The sequence below is a fragment of the Hippocampus guttulatus genome, chromosome 4 (assembly GCF_054856545.1).
Source record: "Hippocampus guttulatus isolate MCC_2025c chromosome 4, RoL_Hgut_1.0, whole genome shotgun sequence".
NCBI lineage: Eukaryota > Metazoa > Chordata > Actinopteri > Syngnathiformes > Syngnathidae > Hippocampus > Hippocampus guttulatus.
In genome coordinates this window covers 20,147,713-20,167,539 of record NC_141264.1, presented here as the reverse complement: position 1 = coordinate 20,167,539, position 19,827 = coordinate 20,147,713, and the positions used below count along the sequence as shown (strand labels likewise).

General features: G+C 43.3%; 3 protein-coding genes across 4 annotated transcripts; 1 reads left to right on the top strand and 2 right to left on the bottom strand.

Annotated features, from left to right (window-relative positions):
* The first annotated feature begins 128 nt into the window (after positions 1-128).
* Positions 129-4,680, top strand: tmem263 (transmembrane protein 263). Of its 2 annotated transcripts, none has more exons than XM_086108738.1 (3): positions 129-268; positions 1,542-1,610; positions 3,117-4,680. In XM_086108738.1, the coding sequence occupies exons 2-3, from the start codon at positions 1,544-1,546 to the stop codon at positions 3,413-3,415; spliced, it is 366 nt and encodes a 121-aa protein (XP_085964864.1). In that variant the 5' UTR covers positions 129-268; positions 1,542-1,543; the 3' UTR covers positions 3,416-4,680. The 2 variants fall into 2 exon arrangements, with proteins under 2 accessions (XP_085964864.1, XP_085964863.1); XM_086108737.1 differs by having other exon boundaries at positions 3,114-4,680.
* A 34-nt stretch (positions 4,681-4,714) lies between these two features.
* On the bottom strand, positions 4,715-8,929 carry LOC147206487 (uncharacterized). The gene is made up of 8 exons (XM_086108736.1): positions 6,793-8,929; positions 6,504-6,688; positions 6,333-6,430; positions 6,085-6,245; positions 5,828-6,020; positions 5,611-5,758; positions 5,360-5,438; positions 4,715-5,277 (listed from the first exon to the last, which is right to left on the bottom strand). The coding sequence occupies exons 1-8, from the start codon at positions 8,858-8,860 to the stop codon at positions 5,186-5,188; spliced, it is 3,024 nt and encodes a 1,007-aa protein (XP_085964862.1). The 5' UTR covers positions 8,861-8,929; the 3' UTR covers positions 4,715-5,185.
* Positions 8,930-13,320: 4,391 nt separating this feature from the next.
* Positions 13,321-19,366, bottom strand: LOC147206486 (uncharacterized). The gene is made up of 8 exons (XM_086108760.1): positions 18,041-19,366; positions 17,563-17,747; positions 17,380-17,477; positions 15,751-15,911; positions 15,488-15,680; positions 13,767-13,914; positions 13,608-13,683; positions 13,321-13,516 (listed from the first exon to the last, which is right to left on the bottom strand). The coding sequence occupies exons 1-8, from the start codon at positions 19,347-19,349 to the stop codon at positions 13,431-13,433; spliced, it is 2,256 nt and encodes a 751-aa protein (XP_085964886.1). The 5' UTR covers positions 19,350-19,366; the 3' UTR covers positions 13,321-13,430.
* Between the last annotated feature and the right edge of the window lie 461 nt (positions 19,367-19,827).

Here is a 19,827-nt window from a genome sequence, read left to right as displayed (position 1 = left end):
AAAAAGTAGTGAGACATTTTTTAATAATGTTCAAGTTCTTTTACAGAACTTTCACTCGAACCAAAATGTAACGAAAAAGAAGCGAGAGAGAAAACAATCACACTAAATGCAAGGGGGTGGAGCTTTTTCTCATCCTCCGAGAAAAAAAACAACCGATTGAGTCGGGTCAGTCTATCAGTCGCTAACCGTACAAATTCACACATTATTTATTATTTTAACACAATTTTGGGAGTCGATTCTTTGTGTCAAAGGGTGCAAAAAATAGAAGGTAAGTTGCCATATTGTGTCAACTTACTGGAGTTTGTTGCAAGATGTCAGCCATAACAGCCGCTGTTCCTAAAACCGTACGAGTTTGTGTAAAAACGCGCTAAAACCTACACGATATGCATTTATTATTGGTGCATTACACGAAAATAAATAATAATACTGATAAATCAAAACACGATATCCGTTTTCCTCGATTTGGTGGGGGTGCTGTTCTTCACCAGGAGCGAAGTGACGTGTCTGGCTGCGTAACCTAGAATATTCGAAAGAAGGCAAATAAAACCATGCAATTCATTCAGCTCCATAATATTCTACAAATCAAATTAAATTCTTTGTAAACACGAGTGCAGACATTGCAAGTGGTTGTGTTTCACTTGACGTTGCTGTAGTTAACCAAACTTAAGCTCTCGTGGGCTATAGCCGCTTTGCTAGCGTGCGATGCTGTCAAATAATCGTTTTTAAATCCTCGCTCCATACTGCCACGTCGCGTCCGTACATATGTCAACAAGTTACGGCGTGTCGTGCTTTGCGATGTTATTACTTCAAATAGCTCACACCTCGTGGCAGGTTACAGGTCCTGCTGTGCAAGTTGTCTTTGTATTTGCAGTGAACAGGTCTGCCTTGTTTGTGGAACAGCAGCACACCCCAGAACAAACTCTTCTTTTTTTTTTACCTTCGCAGTATTGAACCGTTTGATTTTCCAAATCCTAAATGTCCATTTGACGTCCCATGTTACGCTTGCAAGATTTTTTTCTACCTCGGTTTGGCATTTCTGGACAACTTTCTCATTCTAGTAGGACAAGTACATGTTACATGTGAGGCAAAACTGTAGCGACCAAAATTCTCTTTAAAACTACTAGCATAGTGGCTTCCTTGTTAAGTAGAATTGCGTTCTAGTTGGCACTAGAAATGGCAGTAGGACAATTGTTTACTGGTGTGCCATGGTCATTCTACCAGTGCGCCGAATTGCCCAATTTATGAGGGCAAAAATACTAAATACTCATCGAAGTTCAACTTATGCACACCTGACATTTTTGGAGACATTTTCCACTGACCGATCCATAATCAAACCAATTAAACATAATGAAAGATACCCCTAAATCCCATGGGAATATTATTTTAATTTTCTGTCCATAGTCTCGTAATAAGCACACGTCTGCTCAAAAACCACCACTCTGCTCTATTGTTGCGACGGTTTTCTCCTTGATAATACTGTTGGTGCGCATTTATTTTAATTGATATCTTTGTAATTATCTCCATTATTTCTTCCCCCACAGAGATGAGTCAGGCAGAGCAGGTGCTTGAGGGTACACCTGCTAACCTTAATGATGAGCCAATAGATTCAGGTCAGTGAATGAAGACTATGTATTTGTATGTCTCACACACACAATATTTAACATTTCAACTGATTTCTTTTTTTTTTTAATGTGCCAGGCCCACACGTGAAATTGTGGCATCCAGACTACCAGAAAAAAAAACGTTGAACTTAAATCATGCACTGCAGACATAAAACCATAAAATCAAAAATAAACAATGTTTACTTAATTAATTTTTGAATGTATTGGTGTGATTCGAAAAGATTTAAGTCCCCCCCCCCCCACATAACGCCGTGGGGGATGCACATGCAAAAGTCAATAGCCTGTGGCATCATGCGAAGAATGCCAAATGTAAATCATGCACTGCAGAGATAATAAAACGATAAGGATAAGAATTAACATTGTTGAATTACTTCATTTTTAAACGTTTTGGTATTGGTTTTAGTATTTATCAGTCATCGCACCAATACCAAAACGCCAGTCAATACCTCATGGCATTACAGGAAAATGCTACAAACGTACCATTTAGCCTCCAAGTTTGCTCGGACCTGTTTGCAAGTACATTCGAACGTACTCTCAAGTTGGTTTGAATGTATTTGCCAGTCAAAATATTTTTACTCTTTCATGGCAACGCCACACTTCCATTTAATTCTGACGTGTACATCAGTTGCACGTGATTAAAAAATGTTAAACTAATATATATCATTTGAATATTTTCATGGTCAAGAGAAGAAAATTGCATCAATTTCCCACTTTTTATTCTTGTGCAACTGAAAGTTAAGCAAAAATTGGAGTGAATTCACTAATTCGGGCACTATTTAGTGGCTCGGGAGTGTTTCCGAACACAGCCATTGTAACATCGGCCAGCATTACTGATTATTTAGGCCCTGGGCAGTTTCGATTGGCATGGCTGCACATATAGGCCAAAATCTGATTCTCCAAAAATAAATTTAAAAAAGCTAACACCCGGGCGACACAGTCGACAACTGGTTAGCACATTGGCCTCACAGTGCAGAGGTACAGAGTTCGATTCCAGATCCGGCCTTCCTGTGTGGGGTTTGCAAGTTCTCCCTGTGAATGCGTGGGTTTCCTGCGGGTACACCGGTTTCCTCCCACATTCCAAAAACATGCATAGCAGGCTGATGAAACACTCTAAATTCTCCGTAGGTGTGGTTGCGAGCGTGAATAGTTGTTTGTCTACGTGTGTCCTGTGATTGGCTGGCAACCAGTTCAGGGAGTACCCCGCCTACTGCCTAAGACAGTTGGGATAGGCTCCGGCACGCCGGCGACCCTCGTGAGGAGAAGCGGATTAGAAAATTGATGGAGTGATCTAACACCCACATCCACTACTGGAAGCAGTGCAGCCAAGAAAAAAAAATCTGTGAATGAAAAACCCTATCATCTGTTGGTAATAAATTAATCGAACAAATTGTGGGGTTGTAAATGTTGGTCAGAGGTTCTGATAGCCTTTAGGACCTTGCTGGCCCTTGACTGTCCACCACTGCGTATCATTCACATATCACATTTATCCAGCAGACACCCTCAAAGAGCACCCTCCAACCCAGACGGGCATGCTGGGCAGGTTGGCGGGGGGCTTGTATGGCGTCACCAAAGGGGCTGTGGAAGCTACCGTGGGCGGCGTGACCTGGGTGGGAGGAAAAAGCCTGGATCTCACCAAGACGGCCGTCAGCTCCGTGGCCGCCGTGCCCGCGGCCGGAGTGGGCCTTGTCAAAGGAGGAGTGTGCGCCGTCGCCGGCGGCGTGACGGCGGTCGGCTCGGCCGTGGTCAGCAGAGTTCCGATCGGAGGAGGCAAAAAGAAGGACAAATCCGACTGACGGCGAGAGGAGAGCGATAGCACACCGCCCGGGATGTTGATCACACTGAGAGTTGGCATCAGATATCGCCAGGTCGAGGCAGCAAGGCGATGAGCAATATGGGACTCAAGCAATCAATGTGAATGTGTTGTTCTTTGTTTTTTGTATTCACTTTCTGTTCAGTATAACGGCGTGTTTATAAACTCCAAGAGACTGTACCGTACTTTGTTGTGGAATGAAGCCTTTTCTTTTCGCCTGGTAGACAAGTGGTCCAATAAAATGTCCATGTCTCATTTTGATCGCAATCCCTAGGACCGTTTTCAACTGCGGGCTGCACAAGACAAATCCTAAATGCACTTGAAAATCACCAGCGAGACAATCAGCCACGAATGCAAATCAATAATTGAGGATCAGTTTTTTTTTGTTCCATGTTTTTATTTCAATTTAGTCGTGCAAGCTTGACTCAAATGCTCGACATCCTTTATTTACATTCATCTAGCTATCATTTTCTCGACCGATGAACTTCATTTGACCTCTAAGCTTCAATGTCCCCCTGCCCACGTATCCAACCTTTTAATTTTTGAGTACGTTTTGCACAACTTGCTGTCTCTCGAACACGGACCACAATGGGACAATTCACAACACGTTTGTGTCAGACCAAAACGTCGACAAGGTTTTCCACTTCATGCCTTTCTGTGACTCTTTCGGTTTCTCTGGACCAGCCTGCCGATGACACGGTGATACTCAGTGGCCTCTTTCCCTGCGAGAACATCTTGTTTGAAACTTTGTAATGATGATGTCGTGTTGCTCAATTGTTTGATATCATCTCGGACTTGTGATGTCAAAAAAGCAAAATGAAGGGGGATTGTTTCATTTGTTTAATTCTAATTCAGCTCAGACATTTATTGGTCAATTCATGATTCAAATCGGCAAATCACAGTGTTAGCATCGGAGAGACAGGAAGAGTCACAGAAAGGCACGGACGTGTTGGTGCACAGCAAGTTGTGTAAAATGCACCGAAACATGGAACAGTTGGGCATGTGAGTCATGTCATTTTTGTCAGTTATGTAAGTCTCAAAACTTAAACCAACCCTGAACTTAAATGTGCCTGCTCCTCCATTTTGCTTTCGAGGTCATTGTTCATGTTCCGCACAAGACATAAACACATTTTTGGGGGGATTTGTTGTTCAAATGTTAACTATCATGTTGGCAAAAAATCCTCTGACTACATTTGAATCAAGAAATGGAAAAGTAAACATTACTCCAATAAATTATGAAGGATTGGATGGACTTGTGTGTGCGTATGAAATGCAGACGACACTTTTGCAAGCTTTTATTTTTTCTTTGATACAGATAGTCTGGATAACTTGCACAGTGACAATTGGGGTAGAAAAGGCAGCATTGGGGTAGAAAAGGCAGCATTTTATTTTTGATAGCATAAAAAATGCTAGATGTTCTAGTGTTTCATGTCAATTCAATTTGACTTGCTGAGAGCAACGTGGTTTTGGGATTTCAAAATGATATACAGTCAGTTCAGATCAATTACAATTGTTCATTCTGCTATATTATTTACAGTGCATAAAGTATTGTAGGACACAAAATATAAGCATTCATTGTACATAAAAGCACTTTTTTTAATATGTTTTGCTTACAGGCATTTGAGGAATCCATTTTATTCTCATTGCATTTTAGATTTGACGCATATGCCTTGTAGCAGACTTTCGAGATATCATACGTAAAGTCACCAATATGTTGTTTCAATGAAATGTCAAAACTTTGCAACTGCTCCGTTTACACTGCCCGGCTAATCATCTGCAGAGGTCCAGAAGAGGCCACAATCCTTGGCTCAGCCATCTTCTTGACCGCATCTTTGGCGTCTCTCCCTGTACAAACACAAGAATGGTTAGCCTGACATCTACAATGTATATAGTTTTTTGGTTTCGTTTTTTTTACTGTGTTCCTTACTTCTCCGGCTTAAGCAATTCGGCTCACAAGAGAAGCCAGCTCCAGCGTTGCAGATAGATGTACTGCAGTGAATATACACCTGGACAAGGAGAGCAGTGCATATTTTATATGTGCTATTCAATGGTAACTGTTTCCGGCGCAGCTCAAAATAACATGTCATTCACTGTGTTAGAAGAGATTTTGTTTCAAATATAGGACCGCGGAGTTCGGATGTTTTGTAGGCTGTACGCCGGCCACTAAACACGGGTTACCTGCTCTTTTTGTGGTTCTAGTGAGTTGGGATCCACGAAGGTAAACATTTGGAAACTGAAACGCCTGTAATGTCTTGGGAAGTTCAGACCAGAGTTTGGACCAACTGGAACCAAAGAGGACGTGTAGCGATCATCCCTGTTTGGACATCTGGGGAAGGAACAGTTCAGGTCATGATGACAGGTTTTCTCAAACATTATGAAAATCGTTTGTTTTTACCCGTCAATAAGAATGTCCCACTGAGGCAGACTGTGAGGATTTTCACTCGTGGTGGTCCAACAGCGGCCGAGATTAAGGACAAGGTTGGCGTCACTCCTATCCATGAGTTGAACCTCCACATACACGGGATCCCTCAAGATTCTGGTCACAGGATAGTCCGCGGCCACATAGTAAGAGTTGTAGGCCACTTCCTCTGTGAGTATGTACACCGTAATTATTTTCTGTCTCCAAACAATGCCAGGAGTGCATGGACATACCTTCGTCACAACCCTTCGTGAGGCATCGCCCATTACCCAACCTCAGCTGCACACTGATGGGACCCCGAGCAAACACTGCTGCAGGATGCTCGTGCGGTTGGAAAATTTCTGCAACAATAGTTTCAACTGAAGTGCCCCTGTACCGACACTGGAAGAGTAAACTGAAAAGAGAACAATCGCATCAGGTTGATCGTTACGGCGCCTTTGATTTGACAGTATTGCTCATAACATTGTACGTAATCCCTTACTCGTAGCTGCTGTCTCGGGTTATAGCACCCAGAGGTCCCATGGCCACTTCATACGAGGAGGTCATCCTATTCTCATAGATTATCATACCAGGCTCCTCCTGCAAGAGACGTTTCGAGATGATTTGGGACTCGAGTATTCATTTTTGTGGCTTGAAAATTTTTTGATCTAACCGTAACAACAGTTCCACAGGTGGTCACAGGAAACTGGTAGATGGCAAAAACGGAATTCGAGTCAACAGTCATGCAGCCAGGACCATCTCCCAATAGTGAAAAGGTTTCCAGGTCGATGGAGGGTAAGGTGGCATCTCTGGCCACCACTACGATAAACTGAGCATCTTTGGTGCACTGGACAGTCACTACAAGAGCACAAAAGACAAATGTGATGCATGACAAAATCCTCTTGTCCTGACTCTACAGAAGGAAAAAAGCAAAGGAGATTGTTCGGTCCTCAACAACTCACCCGTCTTCCCAAAGTAGCACATGCCTCCATTATAGCAGCACTGAAGAGCTTCACAAGCCTCCGCAGAGATATCATCTCTTCCACACGGGACTCGAGCAGTTGTATACACATCACACCTATTGAAAGGAGTCGTGGGGTATTGGGTGTCAGGGTTCGTCGTATGTTTGGTAGAATGATCATAAACAAAAGCATCAGGAAAATGATTTAGGGGAGGATTGCCGTGTTGAACACCCCAATCAGGAATTTTAACAGGATTCTGCCCTCCAGGAACTTTAACAGGATTCTGTCCTGGAGAATTTTCAACAGGATTCTGTCCTGTGGGATTTTTTACAGGATTTTGTCCTGCGGAATTTTGAGGATTCTGCACTCCGGGATTTTGAGGATTCTGTCCTCCGGGATTTTGAGGATACTGCATTCCGGGATTTGGAGGATACTGCCCTCCAGGATTTTTGACAGGATTCTGTCCTCCGGGATTTTGAGGATACTGCATTCCGGGATTTTGAGGATTCTGTCCTCCGGGATTTTGAGGATACTGCATTCCGGAATTTGGAGGATACTGCCCTCCAGGATTTTTGACAGGATTCTGTCCTCCGGCATTTTGGGGATTCTGTCCTCCGGGATTTTGAGGATACTGCATTCCGGGATTTTGAGGATACTGCCCTCCGGGATTTTTGGCAGGATTCTGCCCTCCGGGATTTTTGGCAGGATTCTGTCCTCCGGGATTTTGAGGATTCTGTCCTCCAGGATTTTGAGGATACTGCATTCCGGGATTTTGACCAGGATACTGCATTCCGGGATTTTGACCAGGATACTGCCCTCCGGGATTTTTAACAGGATTTTGTCCTCCGGGATTTTGAGGATTCTGTCCTCCGGGATTTTGAGGATTCTGTCCTCCGGGATTCTGAGGATTCTGCACTCCGGGATTTTGAGGATTCTGTCCTCCGGGATTTTGAGGATACTGCATTCCGGGATTTTGAGGATACTGCCCTCCGGGATTTTTGACAGGATTCTGTCCTCCGGGATTTTGAGGATTCTGTCCTCCGGGATTTTGAGGATTCTTTCCTCCAGGATTTTGAGGATACTGCATTCCGGGATTTTGACCAGGATTTTGTCCTCCGGGATTTTGAGGATTCTGTCCTCCGGGATTCTGAGGATTCTGCACTCCAGGATTTTGAGGATTCTGTCCTCCGGGATTTTGAGGATACTGCATTCCGGGATTTTGAGGATAGTGCCCTCCGGGATTTTTAACAGGATTCTGTCCTCCAGGATTTTGAGGATTCTGCACTCCCGGATTTTTAACAGGATTCTGTCCCCCGGGATTTTTAGGATACTGCATTCCGGGAGTTTGAGGATACTGCCCTCCGGGATTTTTAACAGGATTCTGTCCTTCAGGATTTTGAGGATACTGTCCTCCGGGATTTTTAACAGGATTCTCTCCTCCGGGATTTTGAGGATACTGCATTCCGGGATTTGGAGGATTCTGTCCTCCGGGATTTTTAACAGGATTCTCTCCTCCGGGATTTTGAGGATACTGCATTCCGGGATTTGGAGGATTCTGTCCTCCGGGATTTTGAGGATACTGCATTCTGGGATTTTGAACAGGATACTTCCCTCCAGGATTTTGACCAGGATACTGCACTCCAGGATTTTGACCAGGATACTGCATTCCAGGATTTGGAGGATTCTGCCCTTGAGGGGCATGCCAAACAGCACGATTATTTACAGGAGTCTGCCCTCCGGGATACTTGATAGGATGCTGCCCTCCAAGGTGTTTAACAGGATTCTGGCCCATCGGATTTTTAACATTGTTCTGCCCTCCAGGATCTTTAATTGGATTCAGTCCAGGATGACCAGATAACCACAGATGTGAAGGATCCAAAGGTTCGGTTGCAAATGGGCCGTCGGGAGGAAACAAGGGATTCAGACCTGTTGGATTCTGAGGTGGAAGGTTGCTCTGAGGAGGTGGGTTTTTTGAAGATTGCCAGTGCTGAGGTGTTAGCTCGGTCCTTCTGAAGCACACCAGCAGCACAAATACCCCTAAGAAGATAACGCCCCAGCGGTTTGCCATGGTTTCACACTGGTTAGACCTGGACAGTCCCCAAGTGCGCCCTCATATGTGAGCTGATGAATTTATATGTGACTACAACCGGTGGTTTAACAACCACACCTCCTCACATTGAGGCTGTTTTTTGTCAATGGCCACTCAAAGGCTTAAGGGATTTATTATGTAACCCTTTTTATTTGGTGGGGGTTCCCCCCTGGCCCCAGTTTATTTATTTATTTATTTATTTTAGCTGGGTCCGTTTAGGAGCTTTTTGGAAGCTTCTCAAGGCCAGGTGCACAGTGATGAGTGGCATGGTGACATTTCGTGATGAGCAATATTTATGTCACAAAAACCTTGGCAAAGGTCTTTGCGAACAGCGCTGGTTGCCAGCAGTTTATTTTATGGGTGGCTAGCGTAACAGATATCGATCTTCAGCTTGGACCAGTTATCAAGGCAAGCTGTCATCAGACCACCACCACTTCACCGTGTGGGGTGCAACGCAATGTAGGCTATATACGTCAGTGTGTGGGAAGGGACTATGAGTATGATGCAAGTGAGTGTACATATGAGTATAATACAAAATAAAAACAATGTATAATAAGTTGCCTGCTAATCATCCATAAATATTCAGATGGTAAAACAAGTGAAAGTTAATTGGTTTAATTTATGGCTATTATTCAAGCTATTACCATTTTTTAACGTTTCTGTCTGCAGTGGGACTAAAATCCATGGTTCGTAACTCCAAAAGCCCTCGTCGCTGCAGACGGAGCTACTGTTGACTGTGAGCAACTTTATACAATTTCAAACTTTTAATTCTTAATCTTATCTGACCTAAATAAATAGTGAATCCGTTAATAATTAAACTATCTGACCTTTTGTTAAATTGACAACTTTCTTTTCATCGAGGCTTGACAACAAGTGTAAAACCTAGATACCGATAATGAGTGTAAAAAAAAAATAGGACTCATAACAAAGAATCGGTTGCAAATACAAATATTGAAAAAAAATGAACCCTTCTCGATCTGCTATAAAACTTATCAGGCAGATAGTTAGCCAAAGGCCTTGCCAGAGTACGAGTGTTCTCCTCGCAGGGTGACCATGGACACTGACCAGCTGGTCACCGCGACATGTTGGCTTCACTGTGACCATCGAACCCCAGTGGAAGGAAAGGAGACATCTGATAGGGTGAGTGCGGGAACAAATGTGCAATATGCATTCTGTATGTCAGCAGTTTGTACTCACAAGATTTCAGGAAGAGGTCATGTGAGATATTTCCCCTAATTTTAGGGAATTGATAAACTAACTGCAGCACAACATTGTGGAATCATAGTCGAAACTGTACTCTTTTAGATAAATATATGTCTTGCGTTTGCCAACTGTCATGGCTTACCGCCAAACAAAAGTGTACACATACAGTAAAATAATAATTGTGCCCTTCTGCCATCTAGTGGTAGAGCGTTTAAATTTTTGCCTTGTTACTAAAAAACGACGGTACATTATTTGTAGGAAAAAAATCATTTTTGAACAATCCATCCATCCTAAGAACCAATCTGGATTTCCCAAAGCACATCAGATCTCTGATTTCCGGCACACTAGTTGGGAGCACGACCACGGTTGACAAGGCTACGATTTCTTACGAGGGCGGCCCAGTGGTCCAGTGATAAGCGTGTCAACCTCACAATGCAGAGGTTCAATTCCAGCTCCGGCCTCCCTGTGTGGAGTTTGCATGTTCTCCCCGGGCCTGCATGGGTTTTCTCCGCGTAGTCCGGTTTCCTCCACACATTCCAAAAACATGCCTGGCAGGTTGATTGAACACTCTAAATTGTCCCTAGGTGTGATTGTGAGCGCGGACGGTTGTTTGTCTCTGTGTGCCCTGCGATTGACTGGCAACCGGTTCTGGGTGTCCCCCGCCTACTGCCCAAAGACAGCTGGGATAGACTCCAGCACCCTCCGTGACCCTTGTAAGGATAAGTGGATCAGAAAATGGATGAATGGATGGATTTCTAACAAACTGGCACGATCACATTGAGAGAGAGCCAATGTTCTACATTCATCCCTGAGTGCCCGCACGCAAAACCAAGGCACAATAATTGTTGTTCCTAAATTTCAGCCATCCATCTTCAACATTGCTTGTCCTTATAACGGTCATGGGCGAGGCCAAACCGATCCCGGCTGAATGTTGATCGCCCCAAAAAATCATGGAAGTGGATGGACGTGCTTTACATTTTTTGTACTTCCGAATACGCAGATGGAAGTATATGTGATCGATGCTGCACTATGTGTCTGTTTGTGTTCAGGTCTGTATTAATGTATAGCGTTCCCCTACCGATGGGTTTTTACAGTGTTCTTAGTGTAAAGACCTGACTTGTGGAAAAGGAGAACTCAAGTCACCAGTGTGCATTTAGCACTTTATTGAACAATCACATGCCACCTCATCGGACCCCGCCTCTTAAAGGCACATGCGTGCAGGCTGACTGAGTTTTAGCATTCAAATACCGTATGTTTATAAGATAAGATAAGATAAGAAAACCTTTATTAGTCTCGCAATGGAGAAATTCCCAATTCACAGCAGCAAAGTTATGAAAGGAAGAAGTAGAACAACAAAATATAGGAGCTGCTGGAAAGGCAGCCACTCTCGCGGCGCCATTTTGAAGTCAAAATAACAAAAATAATACAACACAACACATAGGACACAGACAGTCGTGCAATCTTCACCACTTTTCTGCATACACTTTGTTGTCTGAAGCAGTTCTAGATGAAAGAGGAGAGGATCAAAGTGTCCATTCTCCAGTGGATCAGAGACGTCATGCTGGAAATGTGCACACGTCTGCTACAAGCTAAGTTTTGAAAGCAAACACGAAGCTGTAGCGTCCATTGACGAAAAGAGATTAGTTCACTTCTCCTGTCCCACGTAATCCGCTTCAAACTCCAAGCCGCCACTCCGAGCTCCCAATCCGCATCGACGCTCCGCGCTAACGCTCCTTTCTTTTCATCGTCGGCTCCTCAAGACTTACATCCATCCAGCCACAGACCATTCAACAGCACCGATCTCTCCGCTGAACAAAGCGGGGCTGTGAAAAATGCTGCCCATTACAGGCGCAAAACACAAGCGCCCCGGGACTGTCCAGCAACGACAGTCAAATGGCACCGACATTCCTCCCAGTCAAAAACAGCGCTGGTATACCCATGCTGCCGAGAAGGCGCAACCACCAAGCACAGAGTCTCCTCCTTGATGAATGTCGTGGCCAAAAAATGCAGAAAAAAGTCCACATCAGGTCCACTAGACGTAACAACAAACACAAAGTGACAAAACAAACACAAAAACAACAAAAAAAAGCAAGGCTCATGAGAGCACTTGCTGACGGCTGCCTCCTCGGGCGCCATCTTGACTTCAAAGTATATAATGCCATTCAAATGTGTATTTTAACTCTTTCGGGGTCAGCGGTTATTACACTGGACAGCTTATCATGTTATCGGGTTACAGGGTGCATGAAAGGATTAATGAGACTACGTGTGGTTTATATTTTTTTCCAAGTAAGTTTTTCAACACTCAGGTCAGAACTCTGACACAAGAGTGCCCCCCATCCCACTCGAACGTCGGAGTGAGTGGCGTGTGTGTGTTGTACCCAATCGGATCCTGTGGCCTTTTTTTTCTTTTTTTCATGTGTGTATGCACTGTGGAAAATATTCAACAACAAAGTCACTTTTTAACACAAATGTTTTATTGGTGGTTATGAAATTACATTTGATTTTAAATGATTCCCGACCAAAATGATCCAATTTCACTTGAAGTTGTCATTAAGTTATTAATTAACACATGACCAAAATATCTTGGTCCATCTTTCTATGCCAGTGACAGGCAGACCAATTAAACGTGCTTCCGTCGCAATGATAGAATAAATCATGGCTACGAGGAGATCAGCTTCATGTTTGTTCAATTAAACATACTCAGTTTTCCACTAAGTAAGAAAATTTGTGAGTCTATTAAGACAAGTTCAGCATTATTTTCAGGAGCTTATTTTGTGACGTTTTTTTGTTTTTTTAGGAGTAATACTTTTCGAATGTAAAATGGGCGCCTTGGTTCTAAAAAGATTGGGAAACACTGGATATTTGTACCAAATAGTGGAACCATCACGAGTCTTCTTTCTTTCTTTTTATCTTTGTCTTTCATGAGCTGTACATTTCCAAACTCTTTTTTTTTTTCTAGCCCCGTGTGGCGCTATTATGATAATGGAAAACGTTTGAAGATAACCGCTGGCATAATGTGAAAGTAATGACATGAAAGAGGCTTTGTTTAGTGACTTCAAATGATATTGTTTCGAATATTGTGTGAATATTGCTTTCCAAAGTGTCGATGTTCTGTCATTGACGTTCGATATCGAAATAAAAATCATGCTGTCATACTGAATACAAATTTCAAGACAGTTTCTTGGAGAGTCATCAGTCAGTTCTCCCCCCCCCCCCCCCTTTTTTTTGCAGCCATTACCATTTTACGCACGGCTGTTCATCTTCCACGCCACTAATCACTTAACAGTGTTCAGGTTCCAAATGGTTTCAAAGGTTCCGGTCAAATGTGATCTCTTCCATTTGCTGTTCAGGATTTGATCATGACCAGCGGTCCAGCAGAGACCACGATCCTCGTTTGCTCGTTCGTCTCGGCCACAGACTTCACATCTCTCTCTGCGCAAACAAACACACATCCAAATATGATCGACAATCACAGATTTGACACTATATCCTTCACATAGCGTATTGTAAGCAGATTCCTTACTTCTCCTGGAGCATATGGGCTCACAGGAAGGACCAAAAGCTGCGTTGCACAGAGATGTGCTACAGTGAATGTATAGCTGGCGGAGGAAGAAAAAAGTGTATTAGGACAATCATGAAGACAGGTTGCTGCAAACAATTTTCTATGTGGATCGTGTTTTACATGTTCACTCTGGGGCTGTAGTGTGTTGATTTCTACGAAGGTAAGCATTTTGAAAATAAAGCGCCTGTGGTGACTCGGGAAGTCCACACCGGGGCCGGGATGAACGGGGACCCGGATAGCTGTGTAGCGATCATCAAGGTTTGGACACCTGGAGCAACAAATATTTGTTAACATCGGAGAGTTTATCCAACGTAGCACCGTATGAGTTTCATTTTTGGGAACGTGCAATGATTTTACCGTATTTAGTTTGAATTGTAGGGAACTGGAATCACTTTTCTCTCATGACCTGATAGTTCAGCTTTTTCCACACAACTGTAGAGTTGGTCACGAGCACTATAAAGTGCTTTTAGGATCACTCAGGGATTGTGAAAATGTATCGGAATAATGAAAGTGAGGTCTAATTATTTGAGGCCAAATATTTGCATACAGACCAGCACAATGACAATATTTCCTTCATTTCATGCCATTATTTCCACTCTGATTTTGGTATGTTCCGCACACTGCTATGCTAGCTATCATACGTGTCATCAGTAGTGAAACGATACTAAATCAAAACATTTTGATGTGGTTACATTATCAACAAGTTAGTTCATTTAGTCATTTTCACAGACCTTACTATCAACATTTTGTCTTATCTTCAGTTGCGGCGGAAACATGGGCTAGTTGCAGAATAAATATTTACATTTATGGTTTGTAATTTTCATTTTATGTGGATGTTGTCAACTTTGTGAACTATCAATTGTCGTGAAAACCTTTCAGAAATTTTAAAGATGTTTATTAAACAGTCCACTGTCAGTTTGCTCATTGTATTATGCTGTTAAGTGAAATCCGCCATGTGCTCATTCGATGCTAACATTAGCCAAACCTGTCCACCCCGTTAGCAAGCTCACGTTTTGCTGTTTATATCTACAGTCTGCATACAGTTAATTTATGTTACAAATGGGGAACAAAAAGTGTATGAAATGGACCAATATGCATTTCTAACCGCATAATGTTTACCTAAGAATAGTTGTTGACGTCGGGCAGACTTTTAGTACCTCTAAAATCATCGCTGGTTTGTTCACCCATTAACATTGCATTGTCAAAGAGACAAGCCATTTTCAACACTTTAGTTTGGTCAATAATTTGTAAAAATAACACACACACACACTCACTCACCAATAGTATAGATTTGTTTAAAAAAATATGAAATTCACCAAATTGGGATACAGGAGATTTAATCCACACACCAGCGACATAAAGCTCAATTATTATTATTATCTTTTGGGTGAAATTTGGGAGTCTCAAAGGCACCTTATGGTGATATTGACTATTTTTCCCTCATATATTGGCATTTTTTTAAAGAAAGCTACATATGAGATTTTTTTCGAAAAAGCTTTGACTTGCTGAACTTTATGATTTTTATCCCTGTATTTAAGGAGTCTTACAGGCCAACTGGAACCCTCTTGCATCATGATCTGGTCAATGTGATTTTTACATTATTTTGCACCCTTATTTATTAGACACTGTTCTAAGATTCTGTATTGTTCTCAAGGATGGATTTTTCACGAGCTTGCTAGATTTGATTCCTCTTCTTAATTTTGACAGCGGATCTTTGATGAACCTTGCGTTAGAAATAAACAATGGAATTCAATAGTTCATCAGCACAGTGAGCGGACCGGCTGACAATATAAACATAGCTACAGCATGGGCAGGAGCCCGAAAATAGGGTTTGCTGTTACCCGTTGATCAGAAGGTCCCACTGTGGCATGCTGTGAGGATTGGCACTGGTGGTGGTCCAACAGCGACCAAGAGTGAGGACAAGGTTGGGATCAGTCCTGTCCATAAGTTTGACCTCCACGTACACATTGTCCCTCAAGACTTTGCTCACAGGGAAGTCGTCGTTCGTATAGAAAGAGTTGAAGGCCACTTCCGCTATGAGTGAGACACACGAATGATATTCCGTCTCCAAACAAAGCAGGGTACCAGGAGTGTGTACACATACCTTCGTTACAACCCTTTATCAGGCATAATCCATTACCCAACCTCAGCTGCACATTGATGGGGCCCAGAGCAGAAACTGAGAAACGAGGACGCTGGTATGGGAGCATTTCCGCTATCAGAGTCTCAACTGACGTCGCTGTGTATCTACACTGGAAGAGTAACCTGAAAAAGAGAAAGGCTGTGTTCCACGTTGACAGTGTTGCATGTACACTACTTACAAAAAATTAGGGATAGGTGGGCTTTCGTGTGACTCCAGAATGAACATATTAACGGCACCACCTTTATGGGTTAACCCAGGAGTCGGCAACCCAAAATGTTGAAAGAGCCATACTGGACCAAAAAAAACAACTGGAGCCGCAAAAAAGTAAAAGCCTTATAATGAAGGCAACACATGCTGTATGGATCTCTATTGGCTAAATTAGCCTACTATCAAAATGACTAAGTGGGCTACAAATACACAATGAGCTTACATGATTATATGTTTTTTACCTCCCTGGAGAGCAGGGGTGCCCAACCTTTTTTGAGCGAAAAGATCTACTTTTCGATCTACCAGCCTCTCGAGATCGACCCGTTACCGCACGAACGCATGCGCACACCTACACACGTATGCCATAATGAGCAACAGCATAATTGCTCCAAAGATGAAGGAGGCATGGGACGCATTTTTGCAGCATATTAACTATCTTAGCTCACGTGTACCGTTTAAAAATGCTTTTCTCAGCCCTACACATTCCCATTCTTTGCCAGTACCCTCGGTGATTTGTCCATGAAACGCCTTTTTTTTTTTTAACAGCTGCCACCTGCCTGGCATCCCGTCCTGCTACTAGAAACGTGTGTCGCAGGCTATGATGCAAATCCTTGTTGACAGAAATGTTGAAATTGAATATTTATTCTACACTTTCTGACAGTGTTGGAAAACTTTAAGAATGCTTGTGACCTGTTTGTCCTCCTATAGAAACCATATTGAAACAAAAATATATATTTCCCTCCCCCATCTTTTCCCATTTTCAAACATTTTTGAAAAAGCTACAGGGAGCCACTAGGGTGGCGCTAAAGAGCCGCATGCTTGGCTCCAGAGCCGCAGTTTGCCGACCCCCGGGTTAACTTCATGGTTTTGTCTAACAATGAGCTCAACAACAAAACATTTTTCTTAATTTTTTTTGACACATCCTTTTCGAAGCCTATTTGAACGGCTAAATGAAATGGTTGAATCATGGGTCGAGAAAGTGCTCCTTGTTAGAGAACAGCAAGTTGTGCAAAAAAAACAAAAAACTCAAACATATAATCCACCCGGCAACGTGTGTACCAAAGTTGAGAGATGGTCAAATTAAGCTCATCCATCCATCCATTTTCCGAACCGCTTTATCCTCACAAGGTAGCAGGGGGTGCTGGAGCATATGCCAGCCGTCTTCGGGCAGTAGTCGGGCATGCAAACTCCACACAGGGAGGCCGGAGCTGGAATTGAACCCGGTACCTCTGCACAGTAAGGTCGACGCGCTAACCACCGGACCACCGGGCCGCTCTCAAATTAAATGGTAAAATTTATAGTGCATCACAGGTTTATCCTGGAATATCACCCCTAAGCCAAATATCTGTTTAAAAAAATACGCAGTGAAAGATAATCCCGTACTCATAGCTGCTGTCCCTGGTTATGGCACCCAGAGGCCCCACTGAAATTTCATATGAGGAGGTCATTCTATTCTCATAGATGATTTTACCAGCATCCTCCTGCAAGAGACGTTGTGAGAAAGAAGAATATAATCATGCCTTGTCTTGTTGTTGTGTGTTTTGAAAAATGAAGTAAGGGTCTAACCGTAATGACTGAACCGCAGGCAGACACAGGAAACTGGTAGATGGAAAAAGCAGAATTGGAGTCAATCTGTGTGCAGCCAGGACCATCCGCCAACAGTGAAATAGTGTTGATGTCTATATTGGGTAGGGTGGCATCTCTGGCCACCACCAAAATGAACTGAGCATCTTTGGTGCACTGGACAGTCACTAGAAGAACAACAAGAACACTACCTTAGTGAGACATATTGTTGTTCAAAAACAATCAAGTCAATATGTTCAAAATGGCAAATGATAAAGTAAACCATGTTCACCATTTGTATTGATTTTTTTTTTTTGGGGGGGGCGTTCAGAAGCACAGCAGGACTTTTTTTTTCACTTAAGCTAGTTGGGAAATACCACAAATAAGTAAACTGTTTTGAACCGGACTGAAAATGAAATAAGTCCTAGAAATATGTACTGATCACAATATTATTGGAGAAAAAAAAAGTTTGATTACGCACCACTTTTGCCAAAGTAGCAATTTCGACCATCGTGGCAGCAGCTAATGGCTTCACATTCAGCGGCAGAAATATCCAGACTTCCACATCGGATCCTTTGGACTCCTGTCACGTCACAGTCCTGTAAATTAGGGTCTTTCACTCTGGGATCGTAAGGGACCGGTGTCTGTTTCCCAGGTTGCTGTAACTGAGGATCCCTGAAATAATCCTGATCAGAATATCCCCGAGGTAATGCGTTTTTTTGTTTTGAATCTTGATATTTCGGGCCCCTATTTATTGGTGGGGATGAAGGAAAACTGGGTCTAGATAATGAAGGTTTCTTTTCCGGCGGCTCGGGTGGAGAATTGCGGTTTGGATTGTGAGGTATTAAAGGACCACTGGATACATGATAACTTGGGACCACGGGAACTCTTGGCAGTGAAGGATTCGGAAAATACTGCAGGTAATCGTAGTAAAGCAAGGGTCTTCTCATCTGATCGTTTGGTGGTTCGACGTTTGGGGGCTCTGGCACTGGAGGGTTGAATGGTGAATAAACAGGAACTGTTGGATTGTATGGGATGGGGTTAGGAGGATTAAACCAAGGAGGTTGCCCTAATTGGTCTGAAGGCTTCTCTCCAGGATCTTGGGACGATGAAGAATATGCCCACGATGGCGGCTTTGGATTCGGTGGCAGTGGCTCATATGGGGGTTTTAAGAAGACGTACGGGCCTGACCCGAGCGGATTGTGTGGGTCTCCAGAAGGATGAACTGTTGGCTTGTATGGGACAGGGTTAGGAGGACTAAACCAAGGAGGTTGCCCTAATTGGTCTGAAGGCTTCTCTCCAGAGTCTTGGGACGATGAAGGATATGTCCATGAAGGCGGCTTTGGATTCGGTGGCAGGGGCTCATACCGGGGTTTTAAGAAGACGTACGGGCCTGACCCGAGCGGATTGCGTGGGTCTCCAGAAGGCGGCTTTTGTGGTGCTGGAGGATTTTGCGATGAAGGAAGTGGGAGAAACGGCCATGGATGGACATTTGGTGTCGCAAAAGGAAAATTTGACCCAACAGGTGCGTAAGGTGGAGAGACATGGTCAAGGAGATGAGGTGATCCGGAGTGAAGAGGCTTGTTGTGTGCAGGTGGTTTGGGCAAAGAAGGCCTCGGATATGGATTTGGATTAGGCGGGTGTTGCGGGTCATAAGGGCGAACGTAGGTCGGATCTGGAAGATTCGGTAGAAATCCAGAAGGCGGCGTCCAAGCGTCGACCTTTGTCCCAGTGTAGCACAATAGCAATGCTAGCGCCACAAATGAGGTAGCACTCCAGCATTTGATCATGGCTTCACTGAAGTTTGATCCGGAGAAATCCCAAATGCGCCATATACTCTATGTGTACCACCTTATTTATATTTGAACCAGTCAACCAGTCTTTTAAGCACCACCTCTCTTGATTTAAAAAAAAAAAAGAAAAGAAAAGCAAAGGCTCTTTTCCCTGCAAAGTCTGTTTAAACTTCTGATTTTCTCTTGGCTGCCTTACAAGGCCAGGAATAGAAATTGTTGTGCATCTCCTGTGGTGAAAGGACAGCTTGACATTCGGGTCACTCAAACTTTTCAAAAAGCCTTTGTGACCTCAAATTGTTTGACACCAAATATTTATTTGGAACACAATACAGAGAGCAAATACAGAGTTAAATGTTTATCTTGCGCCAGTCAGCACCAAGCCGTTCAAGGTTTCGATGACACTGACGCAAAGCAGAACGGTGGGGAGGGTGGGGGGGGGCATGTTCATTGCTTACTTGGAATATCGTGTTTTTTT

Coding starts and splice junctions, on each gene's coding strand:
- tmem263 (XM_086108737.1), top strand. CDS start 1,544: ATGAGTCAGGCAGAGCAGGTGCTTGAGGGTACACCTGCTAACCTTAAT. Junction 1,611..3,113: donor TGATGAGCCAATAGATTCAG/GTCAGTGAATGA, acceptor ACATTTATCCAG/CAGACACCCTCAAAGAGCAC.
- LOC147206487 (XM_086108736.1), bottom strand. CDS start 8,860: ATGGCAAACCGCTGGGGCGTTATCTTCTTAGGGGTATTTGTGCTGCTG. Junction 6,431..6,503: donor CCTGTGGAACTGTTGTTACG/GTTAGATCAAAA, acceptor CGTCTCTTGCAG/GAGGAGCCTGGTATGATAAT. Junction 5,278..5,359: donor GAATTGCTTAAGCCGGAGAA/GTAAGGAACACA, acceptor GTGTTTGTACAG/GGAGAGACGCCAAAGATGCG.
- LOC147206486 (XM_086108760.1), bottom strand. CDS start 19,349: ATGATCAAATGCTGGAGTGCTACCTCATTTGTGGCGCTAGCATTGCTA. Junction 13,915..15,487: donor TGGGACCTTCTGATCAACGG/GTAACAGCAAAC, acceptor TTGTTGCTCCAG/GTGTCCAAACCTTGATGATC. Junction 13,684..13,766: donor TACAGCCCCAGAGTGAACAT/GTAAAACACGAT, acceptor TTCCTCCGCCAG/CTATACATTCACTGTAGCAC.